This window comes from Nelumbo nucifera, chromosome 1, assembly GCF_055504915.1.
Source record: "Nelumbo nucifera cultivar China Antique chromosome 1, China Antique-T2T, whole genome shotgun sequence".
NCBI classification, from domain to species: Eukaryota; Viridiplantae; Streptophyta; class Magnoliopsida; order Proteales; family Nelumbonaceae; genus Nelumbo; species Nelumbo nucifera.
Genome location: NC_142649.1, coordinates 215,292,393 through 215,315,518, shown reverse-complemented (window position 1 = coordinate 215,315,518; position 23,126 = coordinate 215,292,393). Strand labels below are relative to the sequence as shown.

General features: G+C 37.9%; 2 protein-coding genes and 1 pseudogene across 11 annotated transcripts; 2 read left to right on the top strand and 1 right to left on the bottom strand.

The window, feature by feature from the left end:
- The first annotated feature begins 792 nt into the window (after window positions 1-792).
- On the top strand, window positions 793-10,859 carry LOC104604673 (putative lysophospholipase BODYGUARD 3). Of its 2 annotated transcripts, none has more exons than XM_088896169.1 (4): window positions 793-1,635; window positions 1,733-2,064; window positions 2,168-2,367; window positions 7,785-10,859. In XM_088896169.1, exons 1-4 carry the CDS (start codon window positions 1,053-1,055, stop codon window positions 7,786-7,788), a joined length of 1,119 nt encoding a protein of 372 aa, XP_088752295.1. In that variant the 5' UTR covers window positions 793-1,052; the 3' UTR covers window positions 7,789-10,859. The 2 variants fall into 2 exon arrangements, with proteins under 2 accessions (XP_088752295.1, XP_010267432.1); XM_010269130.3 differs by lacking the exon at window positions 7,785-10,859 and adding an exon at window positions 4,358-5,122.
- On the bottom strand, window positions 6,660-22,773 carry LOC104604674 (uncharacterized). 9 transcript variants are annotated; one of them, XR_016081078.1, is made up of 18 exons: window positions 22,076-22,773; window positions 21,938-21,988; window positions 21,591-21,827; window positions 21,001-21,099; window positions 20,849-20,904; window positions 20,536-20,647; window positions 18,346-18,525; window positions 17,884-18,153; window positions 15,657-15,878; window positions 15,367-15,570; window positions 15,157-15,282; window positions 14,633-14,944; window positions 14,426-14,524; window positions 13,831-14,351; window positions 13,671-13,703; window positions 13,028-13,097; window positions 12,142-12,280; window positions 6,660-6,906 (listed from the first exon to the last, which is right to left on the bottom strand). XR_016081078.1 is itself a non-coding variant. In XM_010269133.3 (17 exons), coding segments are annotated over exons 2-17 (2,649 nt in total). In that variant the 5' UTR covers window positions 22,202-22,346; window positions 22,452-22,772; the 3' UTR covers window positions 6,660-6,905. The 9 variants fall into 9 exon arrangements, 6 of the variants coding, with proteins under 6 accessions (XP_010267435.1, XP_010267434.1, XP_088752294.1 ...); XR_016081080.1 differs by lacking the exon at window positions 13,028-13,097 and having other exon boundaries at window positions 21,591-21,821; window positions 22,076-22,297; window positions 22,452-22,772; XR_016081079.1 differs by lacking the exon at window positions 13,028-13,097.
- On the top strand, window positions 10,461-10,897 carry LOC148804498 (large ribosomal subunit protein uL29 pseudogene; annotated as a pseudogene).
- Window positions 22,774-23,126: the final 353 nt, after the last annotated feature.

Below are 23,126 nucleotides of genomic sequence, written 5' to 3'. Positions count from 1 at the left end.
ATTGTGAAAGAAGCACATGCATGCTTGAAAAGACAAAAGAATCCCACAACCGACGAGTTTGTGGATTATATTGTGGAACACATATATATATGGAATTTTTAAAAAAAAATCTTCAAATTAATATTCATTAGAAGGCTTTTTAGTTGACACAGACAGAAATCTATTATGTCTTCAATCATTTTTTATCACGTCTTCTCAACATGGGAGTGAGACTTAACGGCAATCAGACAGCGGTTTATGCTCGAAATCGAAGCCAAGGGGTTGTGAAGAACGAATGTGCGTAGTTCCACCATGGAAGGTACAGAAAAGGATTGTAGAAATAAATAGGAGCCCAGATTTGTAATGAGATCTTGGAGAGCCATGGCGTTGTGATTCATCGGTTGGTCAAAGTTGACTACTCGCCAGAACACAATACCGGATGAAGAACTCGCTACTGGTGCTCCCACTTCTATGGAGCCTCTAAGATTCCATGCGGGAGAAGAAAAGTTTAGAACCAGACATTAGATGAAATAAATAAAAAAAAAATATTTGTTTTTGGAGTCCACCACAGCACTGGCACTGGCGTTAAAGGGTAGACAGTAGACTCCTTTAATTTTGAAAATGGAGAATAGGAATGGCGTGGCACAACGTTGACCGAGATGTGAGCTCTCAACCAACAACTTTAATGAACGATGAATCCTATCTGCACCCAATATTCAAGTACGTGTCATGCTCTCTTACACGTTAAGTGTTAAAAGGGGTTGCGCATGTTTATGCTTTCTTCATGGCGAGTTGGTTGTCTCTAATAATCTCTATCACCCATTTTGCACACACCCGTCCCAAAAAATCACTTTTCTCTTTTTGTTTTCTTTAATGCCTACTACTGTGTAGATGCTCCGAACTGAAAGAGCTGCATTGCTGCTGCGTCAATGCGCGCGCGGGACTTATATATACGAGAGTAGATTGAGTGATAATACTGTATGTAAAACTCTCTCCCTCTCTCTCTCTCTCTCTCTCTCTCATGTATCCGGCGACACTGAAGCTTTCAACCTCCTTCGTTCGTGGAGTGTGAAATGGGTATAATGGTCGCGACTAGACCCGTGTTAACTTTAACAGGAAGGGTCATCAACAACGTTGTGAGCTTCATTGTCTTCTGTTTTCTTGACCTTTTTGATGTCATCCTCTGTATTGTTTACAAGGTTGTTGATTTCTTAATCGAAGCCGAATGGAAACCGTGTTACTGCTCCTCCGCCAAGGAAGCCATTATGAGAATCGCTACCTTCTTGCTCTCCGAACCCGGCGAGTCGAAAGTCGTTTGCCTTCGTTCCAATAAGTTACAGCTGGACGACGTCTCAGAAACCCTCTACTCGCGTCCGTCTTTGGTGTCGGAGGTCTCGAAATCCACTTTAAAGGAGCTAAAACGGCTGAAAGTGGAAGGAACGACGAGCCGGTCCTCCCACTCCGAGAGGATCAAGAACGGGACCCTGAGATCAACGTTCACGATTAACTCCACTATTATTGAGATGTTACAAGGCAAAATCGGAGGCCAACAATCGCATCCCATCCCTCGATGGTCTGATTGTCATTGCAGTACCTGCACTTCCTGGATTTCTTCCTGCAAAGAAACTCTATACGTCCGAGTCGAAGGACCTAAAGGTAATTAATGCAATACAGTCCGGATGAATTTGGTGGTTTTTTTTTTTTTTTTTTTTCATTTTTGGGTCTGAAGTCTGAACTGAAATAATAACATCAGGTAATAAGGCGCGAGAAGACGTATTGTTCATTCATGGCTTCATTTCATCTTCTGCATTTTGGACGGAAACGCTATTTCCGAACTTTTCTGGCGCTACGAATTCCTCATATCGGTTGATGGCGGTAGATCTGCTTGGATTCGGACGGAGTCCCAAGCCAACGGATTCCCTTTACACTCTGAGGGAGCACATAGAAATGATCGAACGTTCAGTATTGAACCCGTATAAAGTAAAGTCATTCCACATGGTGGCCCACTCACTGGGCTGCATCTTAGCCCTGGCCATCGCCGTTAAACATCCCGGAGCTGTCAAGTCCTTAACGTTAATTGCACCGGTAAGTTTTAAATATGTCATAATTAAGATTTAAGAGGCTTATTATTATATATATATCATTGATGATTAAGATTATATTTAAAAAAAAAAAACGAGGCATGCAGCCATATTTTCCGGTACCAAAGGGGGAACAAGCGAATCAGTACGTGCTGAGAAAGGTGGCGCCCCGGCGAGTATGGCCGTTGATAGCATTCGGTGCATCGATTGCTTGCTGGTACGAACATATAAGCCGGACCATTTGCCTGCTTATTTGCAAGAACCATCGCTTCTGGGAATGGCTCGCCAAAATCGTCACAAGAAACAGGTAAGAGGTAACCCAACCTTGAAAGTGAAACCCCACTTAATTACTTCCGTCGTGGCGGTCTTATTATTGATATTTTGTGACAAATTTTAACCTAGCTAATTGATAATTGACTGGATCTGGATGCCCATTAATAACAATAAAAATAATATACACTGCGAGGTTGCTGAATGAGAAGTGGATCGAGTTACAGAGGTGTCTGGTCAGTGAGCTAGAAGCCTGATCAAGTGTAGTTTTGAGTGAGATTGAAGACTGGTTTGATACTACGTGGAATTGCAGGTTGAGTCCAGTAGCTAGCTAGCTACCAAGGTATAGCTTGCAACTGGTCAGTGCGCGCGGTCACACGAATATTGGGTGAAACACCTTGGACCTTGATGGTAGGAGGTGGAAAGTACAACATGAAGAGATAGATCTTAGTAGGTTTTCAAGAAGCTTAATTGGAGATGATAAGCTAGGAAACAAATCGATTTTGTGTTTCTAGGAGATGAATTCTTGTTCATCTTTATGGTTGTATGAGGCGAGGGAAACATAGGGTGAGAGAGAGAGAGAGGAGCTGCTCCGTCTTCGGTTGGAAGATCCAAGACAAAGAAAAGAAAAAAGGAGAGGAAGGAGAGAAGAGGACTTATAGTTTAATCAAGCCTTAAGTTACATAAATAATTAAACCTCACAGTGAATTAATTAAAGGGATCTTACGAAGAAAAAAAAAAACAAGTCCAACTCTCATTTACAAGAGGTTGATCAGTCTCAGCACATACCATGCACATGGGACATAGCCATTCGGACCATAATATTGATCACTCGATTAAAGGGGTACGTCTTTAATGGAGCTTGATCCTAGGGTTCTTTTCTATTTTGATTGGCATTAAGTCTGTGGGCAAGCATCCTTCATCCAGGGCGTTCTCCACTATATATCCAACTTGTTGTGTTTAATTTCTTAATTTCTGTGTTTTTGTTAGAGAGGAATTGATCATGGGTCTGGCCTACTGCCTTTGATGAATTCTTAATCGATTATAATTAAAATGATTGGCTTAGTATATCTAGCTAGCTCCAACTTAATTAGAAAAGGTGTTCAGGAGAATAACCAAACTGATAAAACCGACCAAACCAATCAATCTGGTTGGTTTTTTGAAACTTTTGGTCGGTCATATTTTATAAAAGTCTAACACTTCTGGTTTTGGAATAGAAATAATGACTCCTTCCACTTTTAAGACTTTACACAATACTTTTTATAAATATAGACAGTTAGATTCGACTTTATTTATTACTTTTTTTATATTAGTCTTGAAGTTGGAGAAAATTGGACTCCCCTTCATTCATTACTTTTTTGTAATAGCCTTGAAGTTGAAGAAGCTTACACAAATGGGTTTGGGGGAGTTCAAATCAGTTCCCACAAAATTGCCCCCCACAGCACATCCCAGCCGTGTATTGGAAACATCTCCCGATTATGACATCATCATTTTTGATATTATCATCGGGAGATGTTCCACGGCAAGGATGTGTTATGGGACATTGGGGGGGACAATCCTGTGGGGGGTTGATTTGATCTCGATTTGGGGTTACTTTACTTAGCAGCCTATATGACTTAGAAAAAGATGATGTTTGACTCAATGAGTCAAATCAGCCAAAAAGAGCCATATACAAAATAGGTATAGGAGATTGAAAATCAATAAATCACCCTTTATGTTTGGGCCGGTTTTTCCTTATAACCGGTCGGTTTTGAGTTATTTGTTTATCAAACTGACCAGGTCGGTTCAGTTGAGCAAAAAACCTACACCCAACCCGTGAACACCCTAAACTTATTAGCAAAAAAAATATAAAATAATTAAATTGGATTCCCTAGTTTGATGTGCTTTTCTGTTCATCAACTTTATGTTTTAGGTTCTGTAATAGTTTGAATATAATATATATATATATATATATATATATATATATATATATATATATATCAATTCATTCCAAAAAAGAAAATAAATAAATAAATCCATGGCTGCAGGATGAGAACATTCATGTTGGATGGGTTCTGCTGCCACACCCATAACGCTGCATGGCATACTTTACACAATATCATTTGTGGTAGTGCCGGCAAGATTGATGAATATTTGGACGCCGTCCGGGATCAGTTAACGTGCCAAGTCACCATATTCCACGGCAAAGATGATGAACTTGTCTCTCTTCACTGTAGCTACGACATTAGAAAAAGGATTCCCCGAGCTGACGTTATGGTGATCGACAAGAAAGATCATATTACCATTGTTGTGGGAAGACAGAAGACTTTTGCTAGGGAACTTGAACAAATTTGGAAATATTCAAGTCGTTAATTTTCAAGTTAAAACTGCGTATCTGTATCCATATGATCATAACGAGTGAACTTGCCAATTTTTTAAGTCGTTGAAAGTCATTCAACACTTGCGTCACGTTAATTGGGCGGGTTACTTCCATGTATAACTTACATTCAAAACAAAGGCCCACAAATAATGACCGACTGGAATTAGAGTTTTACACTGATACACCTAAAACAACTGACAGCCTAAAAATGCTGCAATCTCCCTGATTGCCAGATTTTCAAATAAAAAATTAGACGTTGTAGTTTCATGAAAGCTGTTTTTTTTTGTTCTGTATAAGAAGATTTTATCAGCTTATGATTTGCCACCTCAATACCCACCACTTGAGATTCCACCTTTTACCACCGAAAACGTCCACGGTGTTACTGTTGGACGACCCACTCAAAAATAGCACTGAACCAATGAGGGGCCGAGTTCCTCCTGTTGAACCATGATGAGCTTAATTTCAACGGAAAAGTACGAACAGGCCCAATAAAGATTCCACCTTTTTTTCATTCATCTCTCTAATATATATATACCAATTATATAGAATCGGCCTGCATAAATGATGTTTCACCATCCCCATTTTGTTGAGAATATCTTTTGTCTTATTTAAAATTTAAATCTAAAAGACAAAAAAAAAGTGATGGCTCTATCCACAAGCAAATCCAAAAATAGCAGCAAACTTATCATAATGCATTATGATTTCTTTACAAAAAAGAATTCAAAAGCTTAAGATTTAGCCATACAGAAAAGCGCTCAACTGAGATAAAAATTGGTTCACATTATTTAAAAAGTGATGCTTAGCCAAAGAGATTACATATGGGTTGCATCAGTGTAATTGCTAGAGGAAGAGACAGTCGCATCACAAATGGACCCCCAAGCTTGTTATTGACCCAAGTTGGAATCTTGTAAATTTTATATCATTCAAACTACTGGTACACAGTTAGATTAAGGAGTTTAATGCGAAACAAATTTAGTGAACTGATAAAATACTCCCAATTGGGTGGGTTAGGTTAGGTTGGCATAAGGATCAAAATTTCTTCACGTATCGGCTGATACATATCATATCGGAGCCTTCCCGATACGCCCCTACAGGGAGTGTTTCGGATCGGCAAGTGGTTCAGATGGTAGACCAGCCTTAAACCGGTCCCTCTGGACCAGTTTCGAAAAAAATAAAAAAATAAAACACAAAAAAACAGTAGCGATACAGGCCGATACACCCTACCGGCACATCACCTATCGATATTTTGGACCTTGATTTGACGAATGGTGGAAAGACTTTCTATGAATGTGGAGGCAGAGAACCTGATCTGCCACCTACTCCCTTCTATTCAAAACTCAATTTGAAGAGCATATAAAAAGGGAACAAGAAAACTGAGAACAAGGGGAAAGGGGGTTCTAGAACGCTAAAGTCATAATCTTCAAATCAACCAGCTTGGACTTGAAAAGTGGAGTTTCTGTAATTGGTTAAAAGACTCGGAAGCAAGTATAATATATCATGTATGACCAACATGCATACTTTGTGACTGTATGTTCACTCTCTTGGTAATATAACATACAATCTAAGAAATTGAGAGAGGACTAAGAACATAAAATGGGTGTTCTTTTTTTGGATTTTGAGAGAGGGGAGAGTTGGTCAATGGGATTTTAGTTCCCATTGACCAAGAATCCCATGCTATTTTTTCATATTTATGTGGGGACCAGGGAAACTTTATTTTCTCGGGTAAGTGATACCCATCTCCTACGTGGGTAAATAACTTTCCCACCTAGGGGAAGTTGCCAACACTTGATGGGACAAAAATGCCCCTTTTAATAATGGATTTTTATGGCTACAATGGTCATTACCTTATTTACATGAGAAATTAAAGAACATGGGTAAATGCACTACCGGGTAAGTGTTACCCAGGTAACTGCATTTACCTGGGTAAGTAACTTACCGAAAAGCGAACAGGGCCAAAAAGAAAAAGCAAAAAGAAACAAAAATATTTTTTTCCAATGAAATTGAAAATTATAAAACCAAATCCATATCCCAATGGAAGAATTATATACCTTGATTAATTAACTTAAGGAAGATTTCCATCCACATTCCACATTCCACATTCTGTTGCATCTTCGCATTCATTCGAGATACAACCAATGTTGTTGCCAATATAGGTACCAGATATCGAAGTAAATCATTTTGGCAAAAAAAATGTCTTCGTGAAAACCACTCTAAATCCTGCCAAAAGAGGGAGGGGGAATTAATCATGATGCTGAACCAAAAGTAGAAAAAACATTTAAAGGTATGTCATGTACTACTGACAAGTTATAAGTTTTAATTCACCAACCAATATCAAATTTGAACCATAATTCCATCTAGAAAACAAACTCTGGAGATTATATATGGGTTAAAACAAGCGATCATCTCAGTGTACACGTACTGTGCTTGGGGACTGAGATTTTGTGAAGATCAAAGACTGATGTGCAGTCTCAGGGTACATAATTGGCTACATACTGTATTTTGATATTTTAGTAATAAAATGCACTCCTTACCAGCGAATCTGCTAGATCTGTTAAGATGCTGTAACCTGGTTGGTCTAAACATGAAGGGGAGGATGCATATGGGAGATCATACCCGTTGTGATTATTTGGAATGTTAATAGTCTCAAAGGAGTCTTTTTGACGGCTTCTTTTTTCTTTTTTTGTGAAGATCATAGACCGATGTACAGTCTCGGGGTACAGAATTGGCTACATACTGTATTTTGATATTTTAGTAATAAAATGCACTCCTTACCTTTAAAAGAAAGAAAAATAACTGGAACCCTCAGTCTTCTATCACAACTGCTAACACACTAGTTTAAGGAGTTAGCAGACAGAAGCTGGTTTGGCTAACTTACCCTTCTAAACAATTTGGTTGTAAGTCTAAGCTAGATAAGAATGGGCTGAGCAACACTGGGCTGGCTCTAAGATTTGAACAACAAAACATGTATTACTCTGCATATAAAATGCATACTCTCTTATAAGCTAATGATAAAAAACAGGAGCATATTGGGGACTGCCAATTGATGCCTGTGATATTCATGAAAATCTGATAGGTTAAATTTGTCGTTCTGGCAGCTAGAGACCTCTAGAGAAACTGAGACAGCACAAGCGAAGGGAGTTTGACATTGGGCAACCATGGATTATTTGGAGGTAATCCTAATTCATAAATTACTACCATTAAACAGGACAGAACAAATTTCCTTGAGTCATCTCAATATAACAAGATATGTGTTGAATTCAATTAAGAATTAGTTTTCTATGTTATCATTTTCTTTGTTTATACTAAGCTTTGTCAAGGAGACTTGACTTGTTTTAAACCCCTTACTAGAAAGTGTTTTATTTATGTTATTTGTGACCCGGCATTGAGTTTATTTTCCATCATATGCCCATTGTATGTGAATTATTTGACTTTCAATTCAAAGTTGATTATATCATTTTAGGCTTCTCCTGTGCATGTTGTATCAAACCAATGATCTAGAACGATTGGCAAATAGAGAAACAGAAAACAAAGTAACTCAAGAGCACACAAAGATTATGTGGACCTGTAGCCTACATCCAAGGGAGGAGAAGAAATCCACCATATCAAGAAATGGAATACAAAACTTGAGCAGCCTCCCACAAACCCTAGTGCCCAGTGCACTGTGCACCCGGAAAAAAAAAAAAAAAAAAAACTCTCTCAATGTCTACTGTCTCACAAACCCTCGATGGGACCCATATTCGAAAATGGGTTGGGTGGAGCAAGTCCTCTGCATCCACCCTCAATGAATTTTCCCCTTCAAGTTCTTCTACACAAATGTCAAGTCAGGTCATGGAGCAGGGCACAAAAACAGGAATCTAAGGCACATCTTATAGTAGAAATGGTAAATTCTTTTGTTTTAGTTACATATATGATGGATATGAATTAAAAATAAGGTAACATCACTTTCTCATATATATTTAGCTTTTAGTATATCAATATTTAATTGTTTGGCAAGTTTGCAAAAATAAAAATAAATTTACATTCACAATTCAACTCATTTCAGCTTTCTCTACAATTTAAAGCATTGTTGCCAACTCCGGTGCTTGTGTCAAAATTTGGCAGCATTTCTTTTTGATGATAGGCACACAAACATTGTCAACAGAGATTGATGCTCTTGTAAGAATAGCCTTCTCTCCAAGACCCAAGGGGGAAGATTTGTATGGAGGTCCACTAGAGTAGCAATCCCTTAGTCTCTATGGGAAGAACACAATATAAGGGTGTCCAAAATATAGACAAGACTCAAGAAGAGATAGACTTTCGCACAGTTCAGGCATTGATGACATAATCAGGGCATGGACAAATATTTCAACTTCTTCAACTCATGGAAATACAACTCCCATCATGTCCACACCCCACCCAAAGGACATCTTAAAGCTAAAATTTTGATAGATGCTGCATGAGGAACCAAAGGCGAGGCATGCGCCTTTTTAAGTAAGGCGCATAAAATAAAAAAAAGGCTAAAAATTAAAAAATGCCAAATTTTCAAAAATAAAAATAAAAAAATATTAGGCATAATATTAATAAAAATATAAACTCAAATTTTAAAATAAATGTTTAAAAAAACCTATTATCTAAAATTAAAATACATAAATATAACATGTAAAGCATATTCAAATGAGAATTTAAAAATAAAATCAAAGATATAAAACCCACAATCTCTTTTTCTCTCAATTGCATTACTTCAAGTAGCTAATGTGATGTAAAACATATTACATTCCTAATTCTACAAGCTGCCTTTGTGCCACGCCCCTCGAGGCAAGCCCAAACAAGTCCACGTTAAGTCTTAGATTCTTAGTTCTCACACAAAAAAAAATAATGATTTTATAGTTTTAATTGCTTTCTAAGAAGATATTTTATTAGGATTAATGAATGAACAACATTACCAAAAGGCGCACGCCTGGTAATGAATGAACAACATTACCAGCCGCTAGACACAAAAAAAAGCAAAAAAGCGTCAAATTTTCAAAAAGGCACATGCTTGGGCTGAGGCGCAAGACGTACTAGGCACACGCCTAGGCACACTAGGCGTACGCCTTTTGAAAGGGTTGTGCCTAAGACCTGGGCGAGGCGTCTACCCTATAATACACCTCGCTTTTGCGCCTAGGCGCGCCTTTTAAATCATTGGTCGATTGTCCACAATTGATAGGAATGCTATCCTCTAGCATGTTATCAAGTATGGGTCCTACTCTAATTAGACCACCAGCTATCCCCACTGGCCGCACTCATCTCTCTCACTACAACAACATCACAATTATCAAGCAGACTTCAACCTCAACTGCTATTATTGACCAAAAACATGGCATAAATGAACAATAACGAGAACTACAACTTTTTTTAAACAGTAATGCACATATAAAATGGGATAAAACCTAAGACCAGATTCGAGCACAAAAATTCAAGCCCAACCCAAGCAACAACTCCTGCTGGTCAGGTTAGGCACAGGTGGGGCCAGCCCAACTTGTAGCCCTACTTATAAGGTAAATTACAAGGACCCTCCCTATACAATGGGGTTAGTGACAAAGACCCCCTTATACTTTTTTTGCGACAAAGACCCCTTTGAACTTTGACCATTAGACAAAGACCCCCTTCGCTTAGCATTCCGTCAGTTATCAGCGGAAAAAACTCATTTCATTGTTACAAGAGTTTTAAATCCCCAAACTGCCCTTTTGATAATTAAATCCCACTGATGCGATTGAAAATGCCATCTCTGCCTACATTCTGCCATAAGAGCAATGCGGGGAGGCTTTCTTCGCCATTACAAATTGCATCAAATGGTGAAGATTAAGGTTCATGAGTTCCAAACGAAATCGAAAACTGAGCTTCTGAACCAGCTCAGATTGCTCAAGGCTGAGCTTGCATTGCTCCGAGTGGCTAAACGTTAAGGTTTTTAGGTTGTCCATTGCTCCGAGTGGCTAAACGTTAAGGTTTTTAGGTTGTCCATTGCTCCGAGTGGCTAAACGTTAAGGTTTTTAGGTTGTCCATTGCTCGTGTGCTTACCGTTATTTCCAAGAAGCACAAAGCTGCATTAAGAGAAGCATACAAGAAGAAGTATGTGACATTAGATCTCCGGTCAAAGAAGACTCGAGCAATCAGGCACTGTCTCATAGCTTTATTGAAGACCGAGAGGGAGATGTATTATCCAATGAGGAAGTATGTCATCAAGGTCTAATATGGACATTGAACCGATGGTAGGCAATGGTGTTGTTTGGGTAATTGCATTTTTGTTTGCTTTTTGGTTTTAGCACTTGTGTAACCATCTAGGATGTCTTGTGAGTTCCTATTTCCTATTTTGTGGCTAGACGAGTATTGAAGTTGAAACAAGGAACCCAGGGGTTGTGTTCTTGGGTAGAAAATTTTATGCTACATTTTATAAAGTTATTTCAGTTTGATAAAAAAAAATGTCATCTTTGCCTGAACCTTTAGAGCTTCAACTGTCATAGCCTCAATCTTTTGCATTGAAAATGCTAGAATCTCATCCACAGTCACTAGCTCCTCATTCATATTCCAAATCCCTGTTGCAATTCTCTCTTTATTCCTCCCATGGATGATTGCTGAAGCAATGTCTTGAAAAGCTACCTGTTCTGCAGTTTTACCAATCAATTCATCCATTTGCATTGAAGATAAGATTTCAGAGCTTGGTTCTTCAACACCAATGGTTGCCATCCTCTGAAAGAACTCAAACCCACTCAAGGATTTTTGTGAGGGAAGAATCATTGGTTTTGAGATCTGCCTTGCAAGTTTTGGGGTTTCTTTTCTTGACACTTAAATGTCTAGAGGGTTCACGGCAGCCAAGTAACCACTGTCTCTTGTTTGAACCACAGAACCCAGGCCCTTTCCAAGATCATGCAAGAAACCTAGGATTCAGCCTGACTATCTTCTTCAGCTCCCCCTAATTTGAAATGTGGAATATCAGATTGATCAAGTTGAAACTCCTTATCCTCTTCGTCCTCAAGCATCTGAAGAAATTCCCTTGTCACTGTTTCTTCTTCTGCATCTAATCTTTGTGATTCAGTTTCATCCTCTGCTATAACATTGTCATCTCCCATCATAGATTCAAGAGCTTTGATTTTCTGGGCAGTGGAATCAAGTTCCGTTCATCTTCTTAGATGAACATCTCGTCTAGATGTTCACTTCCGCCAATGCAAGATAGAGAAGGCACAACGTACCCGCAAGTACAGATGAATGGTTTCTTTCCTTTTTATCTCACTGGTTACAAATTCAGAGAGTGGTTTCTCTTTTTTAGGGAAACAATTGGACAATGGGAATAGGAATTGTAAGCAGAATTGAGGTGTTGGGTCCACTAATCTGAACTTAACTATCTATGTTAAACGGTCAGATTGTCAATAGGGTTCTGTCTACATGTCATGTTACTTCACCCAGCAATACATCGAGTATGACCAATAATACCATTACCTGGTAGGAACCTTGTGTCCTTGTCACGACCCATAAGAGAAGTGATGGAAAGGTTGGAGCCTCATCACGACTGTCGTTCTTCCATTGCCGGAAAACCAATGGCAGCTCCGATAAATCCTGTTTGTCATCATTTTCCACCCTTTGCACAGACCAGTTTCATGGGTTAGCTTGTGGTTGACCCGTGGTAAGCAACAGCCAATCCAACGATGAGGAGGATGACCACTATTACAGAAGTTATCTTCTAACTTTAGCTAAGAAAACATTTTCCAACAAAAGAAGAGAGGGACTGTGGGGAGAAAAGAAAAGAAAGAAAAAAACAAAAAAAAAGAAGAGTAAAATGTGGATTTGATGCATGAAGGTATGCTTAAGAGAAAAGGGCAATAAAAAGAAAATAAAGAAAGTTCAAATGGGTATTTTGGTAATTTAACACATTCCATTGACTTAACTAGGGGGTCTTTGTCTAATAGCCAAGGTTCAGGGGGGGTCTGTCAAAAAAAAAGTGCAGGGGGATCTTTGTCACTGACCCCATAGCATAGTTTTCAAGGCACCAAGGTGAGGCTTAGTGACAGGAGGCGCCTTGTCGCCTAGGTGGGCGATTTTTTGAAGTAAAAATCACATATCCTAGGGTAGTTCCCTAGGTTCCATAACCAACTTTCTTTAATATCTATCCATAATTTTCATAAGAAAATTATAAACTTCATGTTTAAGTCTAGAAAATCAACATATTTATGAGAAGAAAAAGAAGGAAAGAATATCAAAAAATATAGGGGCTGAACCCCTATTTTTGATATAGAAAAAGAAGAAAAGAAAAGGTGGAAGAAGAAGAAGAAGAAGATGTGGAAGAAGAAATGTGTGGACTAGACAAAATTTTAAGTTCTTCCCTTACTTGATGGTTCAGATTTTGAAGTCATTGAGGGTTCAATACAGCAGTTAGCAATGTTTGTGTTGATTAAACCCTAACAAATAAGAAAATAATAAAAAGAAATTAGTTTATAAACACAATAAATGAATACTTTTCTTTAATAATGTCTATTTTATAATTATAATCTCAAAAAAAATAACAATATAAAAGAATTTTATTACACAGTATGCAAAACTGCTTAGCGACTGGGCGAGGCGAGCCTCCAAGGGCACCTTGTTGCCTAGGCGCCAGCATAGGCGTTGCCTTGACAACTATGCCCCATAGGCCATAGTACAAGGGGGGTCTTTGTAATTTACCCTTAAAAGTATTGAACAATGAAACTACAAAATAAAAGAACAGTATGTATTTCCTGGAGTCTCCATAAAGATAACTGCAGCATTTGACTATCAACAATAATCAAGAATCAAATGGCAGATTCAAAAAACATGGTTCGACTTATCAACAATAATTAAGAATCAAATGGCAGATTCAAAAAACATGGGAGTTGGGCAGCATAGTAACACATCCACCAAAACAAAGGCAAAAACATAGACTGCAATAGTAAATACTAGAGGTCATCATGCAAAAATTTAATGGAAAACAAATTGCAGAGAAACGGTGAACATACTATCTTCTAGATGTTGAGGCAGCTCCAGAGGTCCTGTCAAAGGAATACAAAGTTACTTAAGATTCCTTATATGCAAATTTAAAAGGAATTGCAGTATAAACCCAAGACATTGAAGACTCAGGTTGCAAACATTGAGATCATATGAAAAATCACCAAATACCTTGCCTGCTGCTTCCCTCCAAAATACATGCCATGTCTCCCATTACTTGACACTTTGCTTTGAATAGCACCCAAAACTGTTTTATCAGGATTTGATCCATTTCCAACTGACATATTTACAGAAGAATTGCCATGTATAACTTCAGATTGCAAACCATTTGATTCAGACACATCTCTAGGTTTGCTCAATACTGTTACATTTGAGAGACCTTGAACAATGTCAAGAGATACACCATTCAGATGTTGATTCTCCACAACTGGAAATTGTGAAGATTTATTAGATACATCTGTACGAGTGGTATTAGAATGTTCTGTTGAAACACTTATCACAGATTTGGTATCAATTGAAGGAGCTTTCTTAAGGCGATTAGACTGTGCCATAGGAGTAACAGCAACAGATGGCATTAATGATGAATAAGGGGCAGATGCTGCAGCAGCAACTTTTGCAACTGCTGCTGTTGCTGAGATAATTTCCTGTGCTCCTTCACGAAGCTGAATAAAGTCCCCTTGAATCACAAATAACTGAAAGTACAATGTCAGATTCCAATGCAATAAAGATTACATAAAAAAGTACTGGATGCTACACAAAGACTTACTTCAGGATGACCAGCCACAAAGTCATCAAGTTTTCCATATTTTTTCTTATAATCATGCCAATGAAGAGGTGCAAGCATTTTCCCCAGTCTATTAGGGAGCTGTGCTCAACGAAGATAAAAGTCCTGATTAAACTCTGAAATAAATAAGATTTCATAGCAAAAAATAAATGTAATGCCAACATTTGTGAATTAAGTCAATTAACTTACAGTTGAACTAATTCTGATTCTGCCACCAGAACCAGCTGGAATGGCACGAACAATGCAAGCCAATAGGGATCTTTCATCCAGCAGAGTATGCTCTGGTACCTTTGCAGGTGTCAATAAATTTGTAGTCTGCCCAGCTGAAGTGGAACCTTCAACCACACCACTGACAGTGCAATTCAAGGCTTCACTGGAATCAACTGGATAGGTAGGTATATCAGATACCGATGCTTTCACAAGGTTCCATGGTTGTTCAATTGACAGACTCTGCCCTTCTTTTGGATGGTTAACTGATGAGACAATGCTCTCATCTTGTCCCTGCAAAGACCAGATTAGCTTAAAATTTATGGATCTCGAAGAATTCAGATGGACCCTCTTTGAACCAACCCTATAAAAACAAGCAAACCTTTTCTCATTTCTGTTTTGTCTTTATCTTTCTTTTTTTTTTTCAGGGTGGTGGGTGGTGGGTGGTTGTACATGGGAGTGAAACAAAACATAATTCAGGTATTCTGCACCAGCAAATTACAAACCTTGACCTGACTTTTTTCTTCATGATGATTCAATCTCAATGAGTCATGAATTTGAGAAGAGCCATCTTGAAGGTTCTGATGTGGTTGTCGGGAAACCAAATACCCTCTATCATTTGACTCAACAACCTGATACACAAAAGGATTCATGGGTCATGTCATTCACTAAGAATAGGAATTCATAATATGTAAAGAATGCAGTAATTGTATCACCTGCTCTTCTTCAGTGGGTGTATTAACTAAAGAACCAGGCTCCCGATTTTGGCTGATGTGAGCATCCAGATAATCTGGAGGAAGAACCTGCCCGTCTGTAGAAAGCTCATAGTCATAATGTCCATCAGACCTCAAAAGGTTCTGATCGGTTTCGGAAGGTTGATGTTGATTTTGATTTGATACTTGTGAACCCTCTGATACAGTCTAAAGAAAGAGAGGGAAAAAACAAGTAATTAGAAAACTGTCAACATTGCATATAGCATTCCTTCTGGGTCTGCACCTATTATCACCTGCTGATTTTGCCAATGCTGCTGGGATGAAATTGCAGTGATTGGCTGAAAATGGCCCACTTGAGACTGAGGAACATGTGAACTGACTGCTGACATGGAGTGTGGTACACCTTGTTGATGCATAACAAAAGGATGAAGAGCAGTCACTTGTCCAGGTGGAAAGTAAGCACCCATGCCAATCATGGATGATTGAACAACTGGAACTCCAGGGGCATGATCAGTCTAATAAAAACACAAAATTACAACATTAATCAAAACATACAAATAAAAAAATAAAACCTCTGAACAAAAAGTTCTTACATGTTAAAGAGCATCAACCATGTCACTGAATACAATAGCATCCATCAATCTTAAATCCCATAACATCAAACGTAATTTATATAAAACAAGAAACAACAGCCAATAATAGGAAAAAAAACATGGATCCATTTTCTTTATATTGATAACAAGAACATGGATGATAATGGTTGAGTGACAGCTAACTCAAATTAAAAGGTTACACATAGCAACAATGTTTTCAAACCACCGTTGACCCAAACGGTCAGACCGTTTGAACCGGAAACCAGTCACTCTACCGGTTCTGTTCTTACCCTGAACCAGTACTTAGTCAAAAACCATTGAATAGAGGTAGAATCTGTTTTAAGTTTAAATGGCGGACAAACCTCTGCAGCAATGCCAACAACCAGAGGTGGAATCTCATTTTTTGTCTTCTTAAGTTTTAACGGCGGCAACCACCTGAATTTACTTTTCGAAACAACCACCGATGACCACAATTTGCAGCAGCTACCGGTGACCACAATGGAAGGGATTGCAGTGCCAATAGCAGGTAATCATTTGATTTCTGTTTTTTTTTTCCGATTCATTCTCAAATTCTGCATTTTAGTATCTCATTTTTTTTTGCAACATTGGGGTTTTCTTGCGCAGGCCATCAAGTATTGATCAGTGGCAGAAACCTCCATTGAAGCCGACAACCAGAGGCAGATGTAATGTATATTCTATTTTATTTTCTACTTTTTAATATATATTAAATATATGTTTATTTATTATCATAGTTATGACATCATGGGTCATTGACCCATTCAACCCAGATGGTTGAACTGCTGACCCAGAAACCGGAGGCCAAAGTGGTTCCGTTTCCGGGTCGGTTTTTAAAACCTTGCATAGCAAGAGAAAGGTGTGCCACCAACTTCACTTGTTGCAACTTGCAAGAAAACTAAGAAACCAATGTATATGATTTAGTAAACCATCTAAACAACTACAACTCAAAAAATTTTGGAAAAGCTACTAAAATGTTAGGATTCCAAGTTGATCAATGACTGTGTTTCATCATTCAAAGGGAAAAATCTTGTACACTTGGAGCAAGGTTCAAAGTATCGGTATTGTCTATTGCATCAGGAAGCTTGGATATGGATACATATCAGGATACGCATGAATATGGTGGAAAGATATGGATATGTTTGGATACATAGAGGTTAGAGGAAACTGCATATTATAGTAGTTTATATGAAGAAATACATTACAATCAATATGACAGGTCATATTAAATTATTTTCTACTTACAATCAATATGACAGGTCATATTATAGTAGTTGATATAAAACCATTATATTTTAATTAATAAATAAATTATTTTCTACTTATGATCTTTACTTTTGTATATTAACAGATAAACAAGTCAAGTTAATCTTAACCTCTTACTATGCTAGCTAACGACTATTTACCTTCTTAAAATTCACTAATAAAAACAAGTTAATTTTGTAAATGATTTTTATTTATTGTAAATAGTAAATATATTGGTGTTATTATAAATTAAAGTATTAATTAATAATTTATGGAAATATATAATCTTAATTTAAAAATAATTCAGATCCATTAGAATTTCTAAAATATGTTTCATATGCATATCCGTAAAATTTTAATTACTAAGACAAATATTTTATTTTTAGCATTTTATTTTATAAATTATTAAAAAATAAAAATAATTTTTTACATAAATATTAAGATTAGATTTGATAGTTCATCCATAAATATTAAAAATCATTTGACAAGCTTCCAGATTTCACAAGTATTGCAATATGCACATCACCTGTTACTTGTAAAAAAGGATAAGTATCAATATCCTAGAGATTTGCACATGCCAACTGATGTATACAATTCAGGAGAGACAATAAGAATGTCAAAAACAAATCAGAGAGTAATCTTCAACAGTGTATTGACTTGAATCTACCTTGGTTGATGCATTTCCAGATGTAACAAAAGGAGGAAAGTTTTCTACATTTCCATTTGGCAGGCCACTACAGTTGCCATTTGCAGTGCCACCTTCAATTACATTGAGCTGGTTCCCCCCCTTCTTCTGTCCAAATTGAGATACATCCTTTGAATTTGCATGAGTAATGTGTGACTCATCTTTATATACTCCACTCTTTTCTCTTGCTTCAGCCAACTCTAACTGAAGCTGTTGTATGGTATGCAAATGAAGCCTCTCCATTTCTGCAAACTAGCAAACATAACATAAAAAAAAGTCAGCCACTTTTAGTATAAACCAACATTTAACCAGAATAGGACATAAGTGTAAAAGAACAAGTAAATGACACAATTTCATCCCCATCAAAACCTAAGGGCATGCATATATTACACAAACTGGGGGAGAGAATGCTTTAATGAGTTCAAAGATGAACATAAAAGCAACCTGTCTTTGACAACCAAGCCAAAACTGATTAAATTGTTCTGTACGTTCTTGTAACTCAGCTTGTAATGAATGATTGGTTGTTGATTGCAAGGCATCCATTTCCTGAACGCGTGCAATCCAAGCATTTGCCTCCCTGATTTGCTCATCCTTGTATAGTATAGTTTCCTGTGCAACCCTATGCTGTAAAATGGGTCAATGTTAAACAGTTAAAGACAGTGTACCTCTTCAGTTAAGAAATAAACAATCTGATAAAAGAAAAAAGTTTAAGAAATTATAAAAGTATTAAACATAAAATGAGATGTATAACATTTTTAGAACCTGAATTCAGGCTGATGCTTGATTACAAAAAGTTTTCTTATGAAAAGACAATCACATATTCAGATAAAAAGGCAATGATAAAAGTTGAATTCCAAAATGTAGTTAAAATGCTTCAATGTGCAGTCTTTTTTAAAGAAAAAGAAATTTTCCGAGAAATAGCTCTCATTGGGAAAGATGCCCCTAGTTTGCCAGAACATGTAAATATAACTGATATCTTAAGCCTATCCATCTATATATGCATTCAAGAGAAATTAACTTTCATACCCTGGTGCACTAAAGGGAGAACCTATTCCCTGCATCCATTGTTTTCTAGGTGCCAAGGTGAGGCTAGGTGACAGGGGGTGCCTAGTCACCTAGTCACCTAGGCGATGGATTTTTCAAGTAAACAACATATATCGTAGGGTAGTTCCCTAGGTTCAATAACCATATTTCCTTAATAATTTTTTTGATCAATTACTTCCTTAATAATTATCCATAATTTTCATGAGAAAGTATAAACTTCATGCTAAAGTATAGAAAATCAACATATTTACAAGAAGAAAGAAAAGAAATTTCAAAAAATATAGCGGTTGAACCCCTATTTTTGTTATAGGAAAAGAAAAAAAGAAGAGATGGAAGAAGAAGAAGAAGAAGATGTGGAAGAAGAAAATGTGTTGATTAGACAAAATTTTAAGTTGCTCCTTACTTATTGGTTCAGGTTTTGAAGTCTTTGAGGGTTCAAAACAGCATTTAGCAATGTTTGTGTTGATTAAACCCTAACAAATAAAAAATAATAAAAAGAAATTAGTATATAAACACAAAAAATGAATATTTCAGGTTAATAATGTCTATCTTACAAATATAATCTCAAAAAATTAAGAATGTAAAGGCGTTTTATAACACAATTTACAAAACTTTTTGGCAATTCGGTGAGGTGAGCCTCCAAGCGTGCCTTGTTGCCTAGGCATCACCTTGAGAACTATGCCTGCACCATCCCTGACAAAGCCAACCAAACAATGCCATACAAAGGTATCTTAAACTTAAGTGACACATCCATTGCATTTTTTATGGATGCAAATGAATTGGATTTGATCTGATTCAAATTCGAATTTAATCTGATACTTGCCAGATTTGAATCCATTTATGCTAAACAAATTGAATCAGATCAAATAAATTTGATCTGTTAATTAATCAGACTTCTTTTGATTATCTTTCCCCTTCGCTTTCATTAATTCTTAGAAATGACAATGGAGGCATAGAACCGCTGGCGCCGGATGTAGCACAGGCTGCAAGTTGCCAGGTTCCACTCTCCTCTCCCTCTCCCCCCCCCCCCCCCCCCCCCCCCCCCCCCACCCCCTCACCCCCCCTCTCTCATATCTCTTGCACCAGTGAAACTATTTTTCTGCTATAGTCTTTTAGATTTCTGCATACAGAGTTTTCTTCTGAGTGAGTTAATTGGATGCTGTTACTGTATTTTTGTTTCAAAAGCATTATTTTTCTGTTTTAGGTTTCTGCAAAACAGAGTTTTCTTCTGTGTGACTTCATTGGGTGCAGTTTTTGAGTATTGACTTGAAATGTTAAAAAGAATTGAATATGTATCTAGTCTGTCTAGTTGCAGTTAAGCATTGAATCTCCGTTGTCAAATCGAATTGAATTTGAATAGAAAATATGTATATCCACCGGATTCTAATCGATCCAGACACCATGCATTTCTTATCAAATCAAATCCTGCTATACCCCTATCCCAATTCAATTTGATCAGTTTGCATCCCTAATTGTTTAACCAATGAAGGATGGCAAGGAACACTAAGCACAGCTCACTTGATGTAACGTGTTAAATTGAATTCCAAAGAGCATAACAGAAGTGCATCCAAAAAAGCTAAGTAAAAAAACCTGTTCCTCCAATTCAAAGAACTGCCTCTCTTTTTGTTCAATATGCTCTTTGAGGTCATGTATCTGTTTGAGATGTTGAACTCTTTCAGCTTCAGAGTTATCACGCTCTCTCCTGCAAACAAATATAATGATCCCACTTCATATCAAAATGTACGCTATATAAGAAAATCATCTTGAAAATAATTTTACTTCATAACATGACCTTAACATTTGGGATGGGGCAGGGGGCTATGCAACTGCTGAAGACATGCTTCTGTGGGTTTTGGTGAATGTAGAAATGAAATTATGCCATCATAAAGTCACAAGTTCATACCGGAAGGTTGCCAACTCCTTGTTTTGCTCTCTAAGAAGGTCCTCCTTAGCCCAGGCCTGTCAAAAATAAGAAAATGACAGGAAATAAGAAATCAATCTTCGAAGCAGACAGGAAGTTAATCAAGGGAGTAAATAATCAGATGCTCAACAAACCGCTTCATTGTCAATTTTAATTGCCTGTAACTCTCTATCCTTCTCTTCCAACTTCATTTGCAATTCATGTATGGTTTGTTCCCTTTCTTGTAGTTGATCCTACACAATCAAAATAAGTCACATTAGACGGGAGGAATGAATGATAATATTCCCTCTCGCAGGAAAATAAGATAGTATATGAAGGCAAGATTTGAGTTGGTGACAGAAGCATAAGAATCCCTGAATATCATTTTGCAAGTCGTTTACAAAATTTGAACAACTTCACTCATGAAGTCACAATAGTGGCAGAAACAACGATAATAACAACAGCCATTATAAACAGCACTGGACTTGCATTTAGATGATTTTAGAGGTCCATGGAAGTAGCATAAAAGCAAGAAAAATCGTTCGTGAACCTATAGCACTTAAAATAAGAAAGGAGAACAGCATAAAATATGTAGTCGATTTTCCCTCAATGAGTGATGTAGAATGCTAAGAAGTAAGAAGCAACAAGTTATCCAATTGAGTCCAACTTTCGGGGAAATGGTTTATAAATATCTCCACATGTAGACGGCAAATAAATGGGTCTATAACAAGTTAACAACTAATACCTTTAGTTTGGCGGCAACATTAGTATGTTCTTTGATCCGAGCATCAAAGCTAGTCTGCACCTCCGTTATCTCGGATCTAGCTATTAGCTGAGCTCTAAGCTCGATTTCCATCTGTTGCAGTTGTTCCCTCTGTCTGGAAACACCATGAAGACGTTTCTGCAATATGTCATTGTCCAAGCTTCCATCCACGGTAATCGAACAGAAGTCAACATCAAGTGGCCCTGTTCCCTGCTGCACCTTGCATAACACATGATTGCGCTCAGTCCTAAACATGCATACACAGACACATAGACACAGAGAAAAAGGAATCACAAATTGCAACCTAGTACTTAGAACATGAACCTTACCTCATATATTGTTCTCTCATCGGATTGCCCCATCTTCGACCGCTCCAACTCCTGTCCAATAATCACGTCCAACTTAACAACAAAAGAACGAAAACAGAAAGCAGGAAAATGGAGAGGTAGAACGAAAGGAATATTAACCTCATTTGCGACATTCCGAACAGAATGATGATCGGAAACGGCCCGCCATTCCTTCCTGGCAGACTGAGAAGAAGGCATTGATAGCGAACTGCCACGCCCTGCGGCAACTCCGGCCGCAGCTTCCATCAAATCAGAAACTCCTCTATCTCTCTCTATCTATTTCTGTTTTCCTCGACGAATTTTAAGTTGAGGTTGGATATAATTGGTAACGCGATGCGCTTCCTGCGAATTGAAAACCCTACTGTTCTTTTATACAAGTTTTGCAGAAACCCTAGAACCAGAGCATTTACCGGTAAAGCTACTTCAATGAGATTGAACGTGAAAATAAAACGAAATAGAGAAAGGACTGAGACTTGAGAATACGAAGGCGAATAACCTAATTTTGACTGCCGAAGGAGAGAGATGCCTACTTTTCTTTCACTCAGTTTGGGGAGATTTCTTACGATTGCAAGGGCATTTGAAGGGAAGTACAAAAAATACGCTGACAAGGGGGGGGAGAAATAGATGGGAATGAGAGAGAGAATTCGCGTCGCCTTGCTTTCAAGAATAAGAATTCAATTATAAGATTAGTCTTAATTAGAGGGAGAGAACAAACAAAAAAAATGGTTTATCGGCTATCGCCTTTCGCCCATCGGGAGCGAGAGGGAAATCAATCGGACGTGGGACGAGGCTCCCGTCCCGTTCCACTATTTGAGTTCAAATCAGCCCCCCGCAATACACGGCGGGGATGTGCTGTGGGACTTTGAACCCCACTTGACTGCACTGATAGAGTTCGGCTTCAGTCCAGGCAGTTTCAGTCAATGCACCGTTCGCGCGTAAGGACGCGCCACGCGTGCGTCTTTCAATTCGTGTAAACATTTGAAGCATGCGGGGGAGCTTTACGCCGTTAGGTTGCAAGTTGCAAATAGTCCGCTCCTCTCCTCTCGCTCGAGTCGCAAGTTCTCTTCTCCCTCTCTCTCTTCCCCCATCCACCCGATGGCAACTTAACAACTATTACCGCCGGCGACAAACACTCAGCATGAAAAACATTCTTTAACCTGGAAACCAACCG

Coding starts and splice junctions, on each gene's coding strand:
- LOC104604673 (XM_010269130.3), top strand. CDS start 1,053: ATGGGTATAATGGTCGCGACTAGACCCGTGTTAACTTTAACAGGAAGG. Junction 1,636..1,732: donor CCGAGTCGAAGGACCTAAAG/GTAATTAATGCA, acceptor TAATAACATCAG/GTAATAAGGCGCGAGAAGAC. Junction 2,368..4,357: donor AAAATCGTCACAAGAAACAG/GTAAGAGGTAAC, acceptor CCATGGCTGCAG/GATGAGAACATTCATGTTGG.
- LOC104604674 (XM_010269133.3), bottom strand. CDS start 22,201: ATGGAAGCTGCGGCCGGAGTTGCCGCAGGGCGTGGCAGTTCGCTATCA. Junction 21,828..21,937: donor ATGAGAGAACAATATATGAG/GTAAGGTTCATG, acceptor GTGTTATGCAAG/GTGCAGCAGGGAACAGGGCC. Junction 20,905..21,000: donor TTAAAATTGACAATGAAGCG/GTTTGTTGAGCA, acceptor TATTTTTGACAG/GCCTGGGCTAAGGAGGACCT.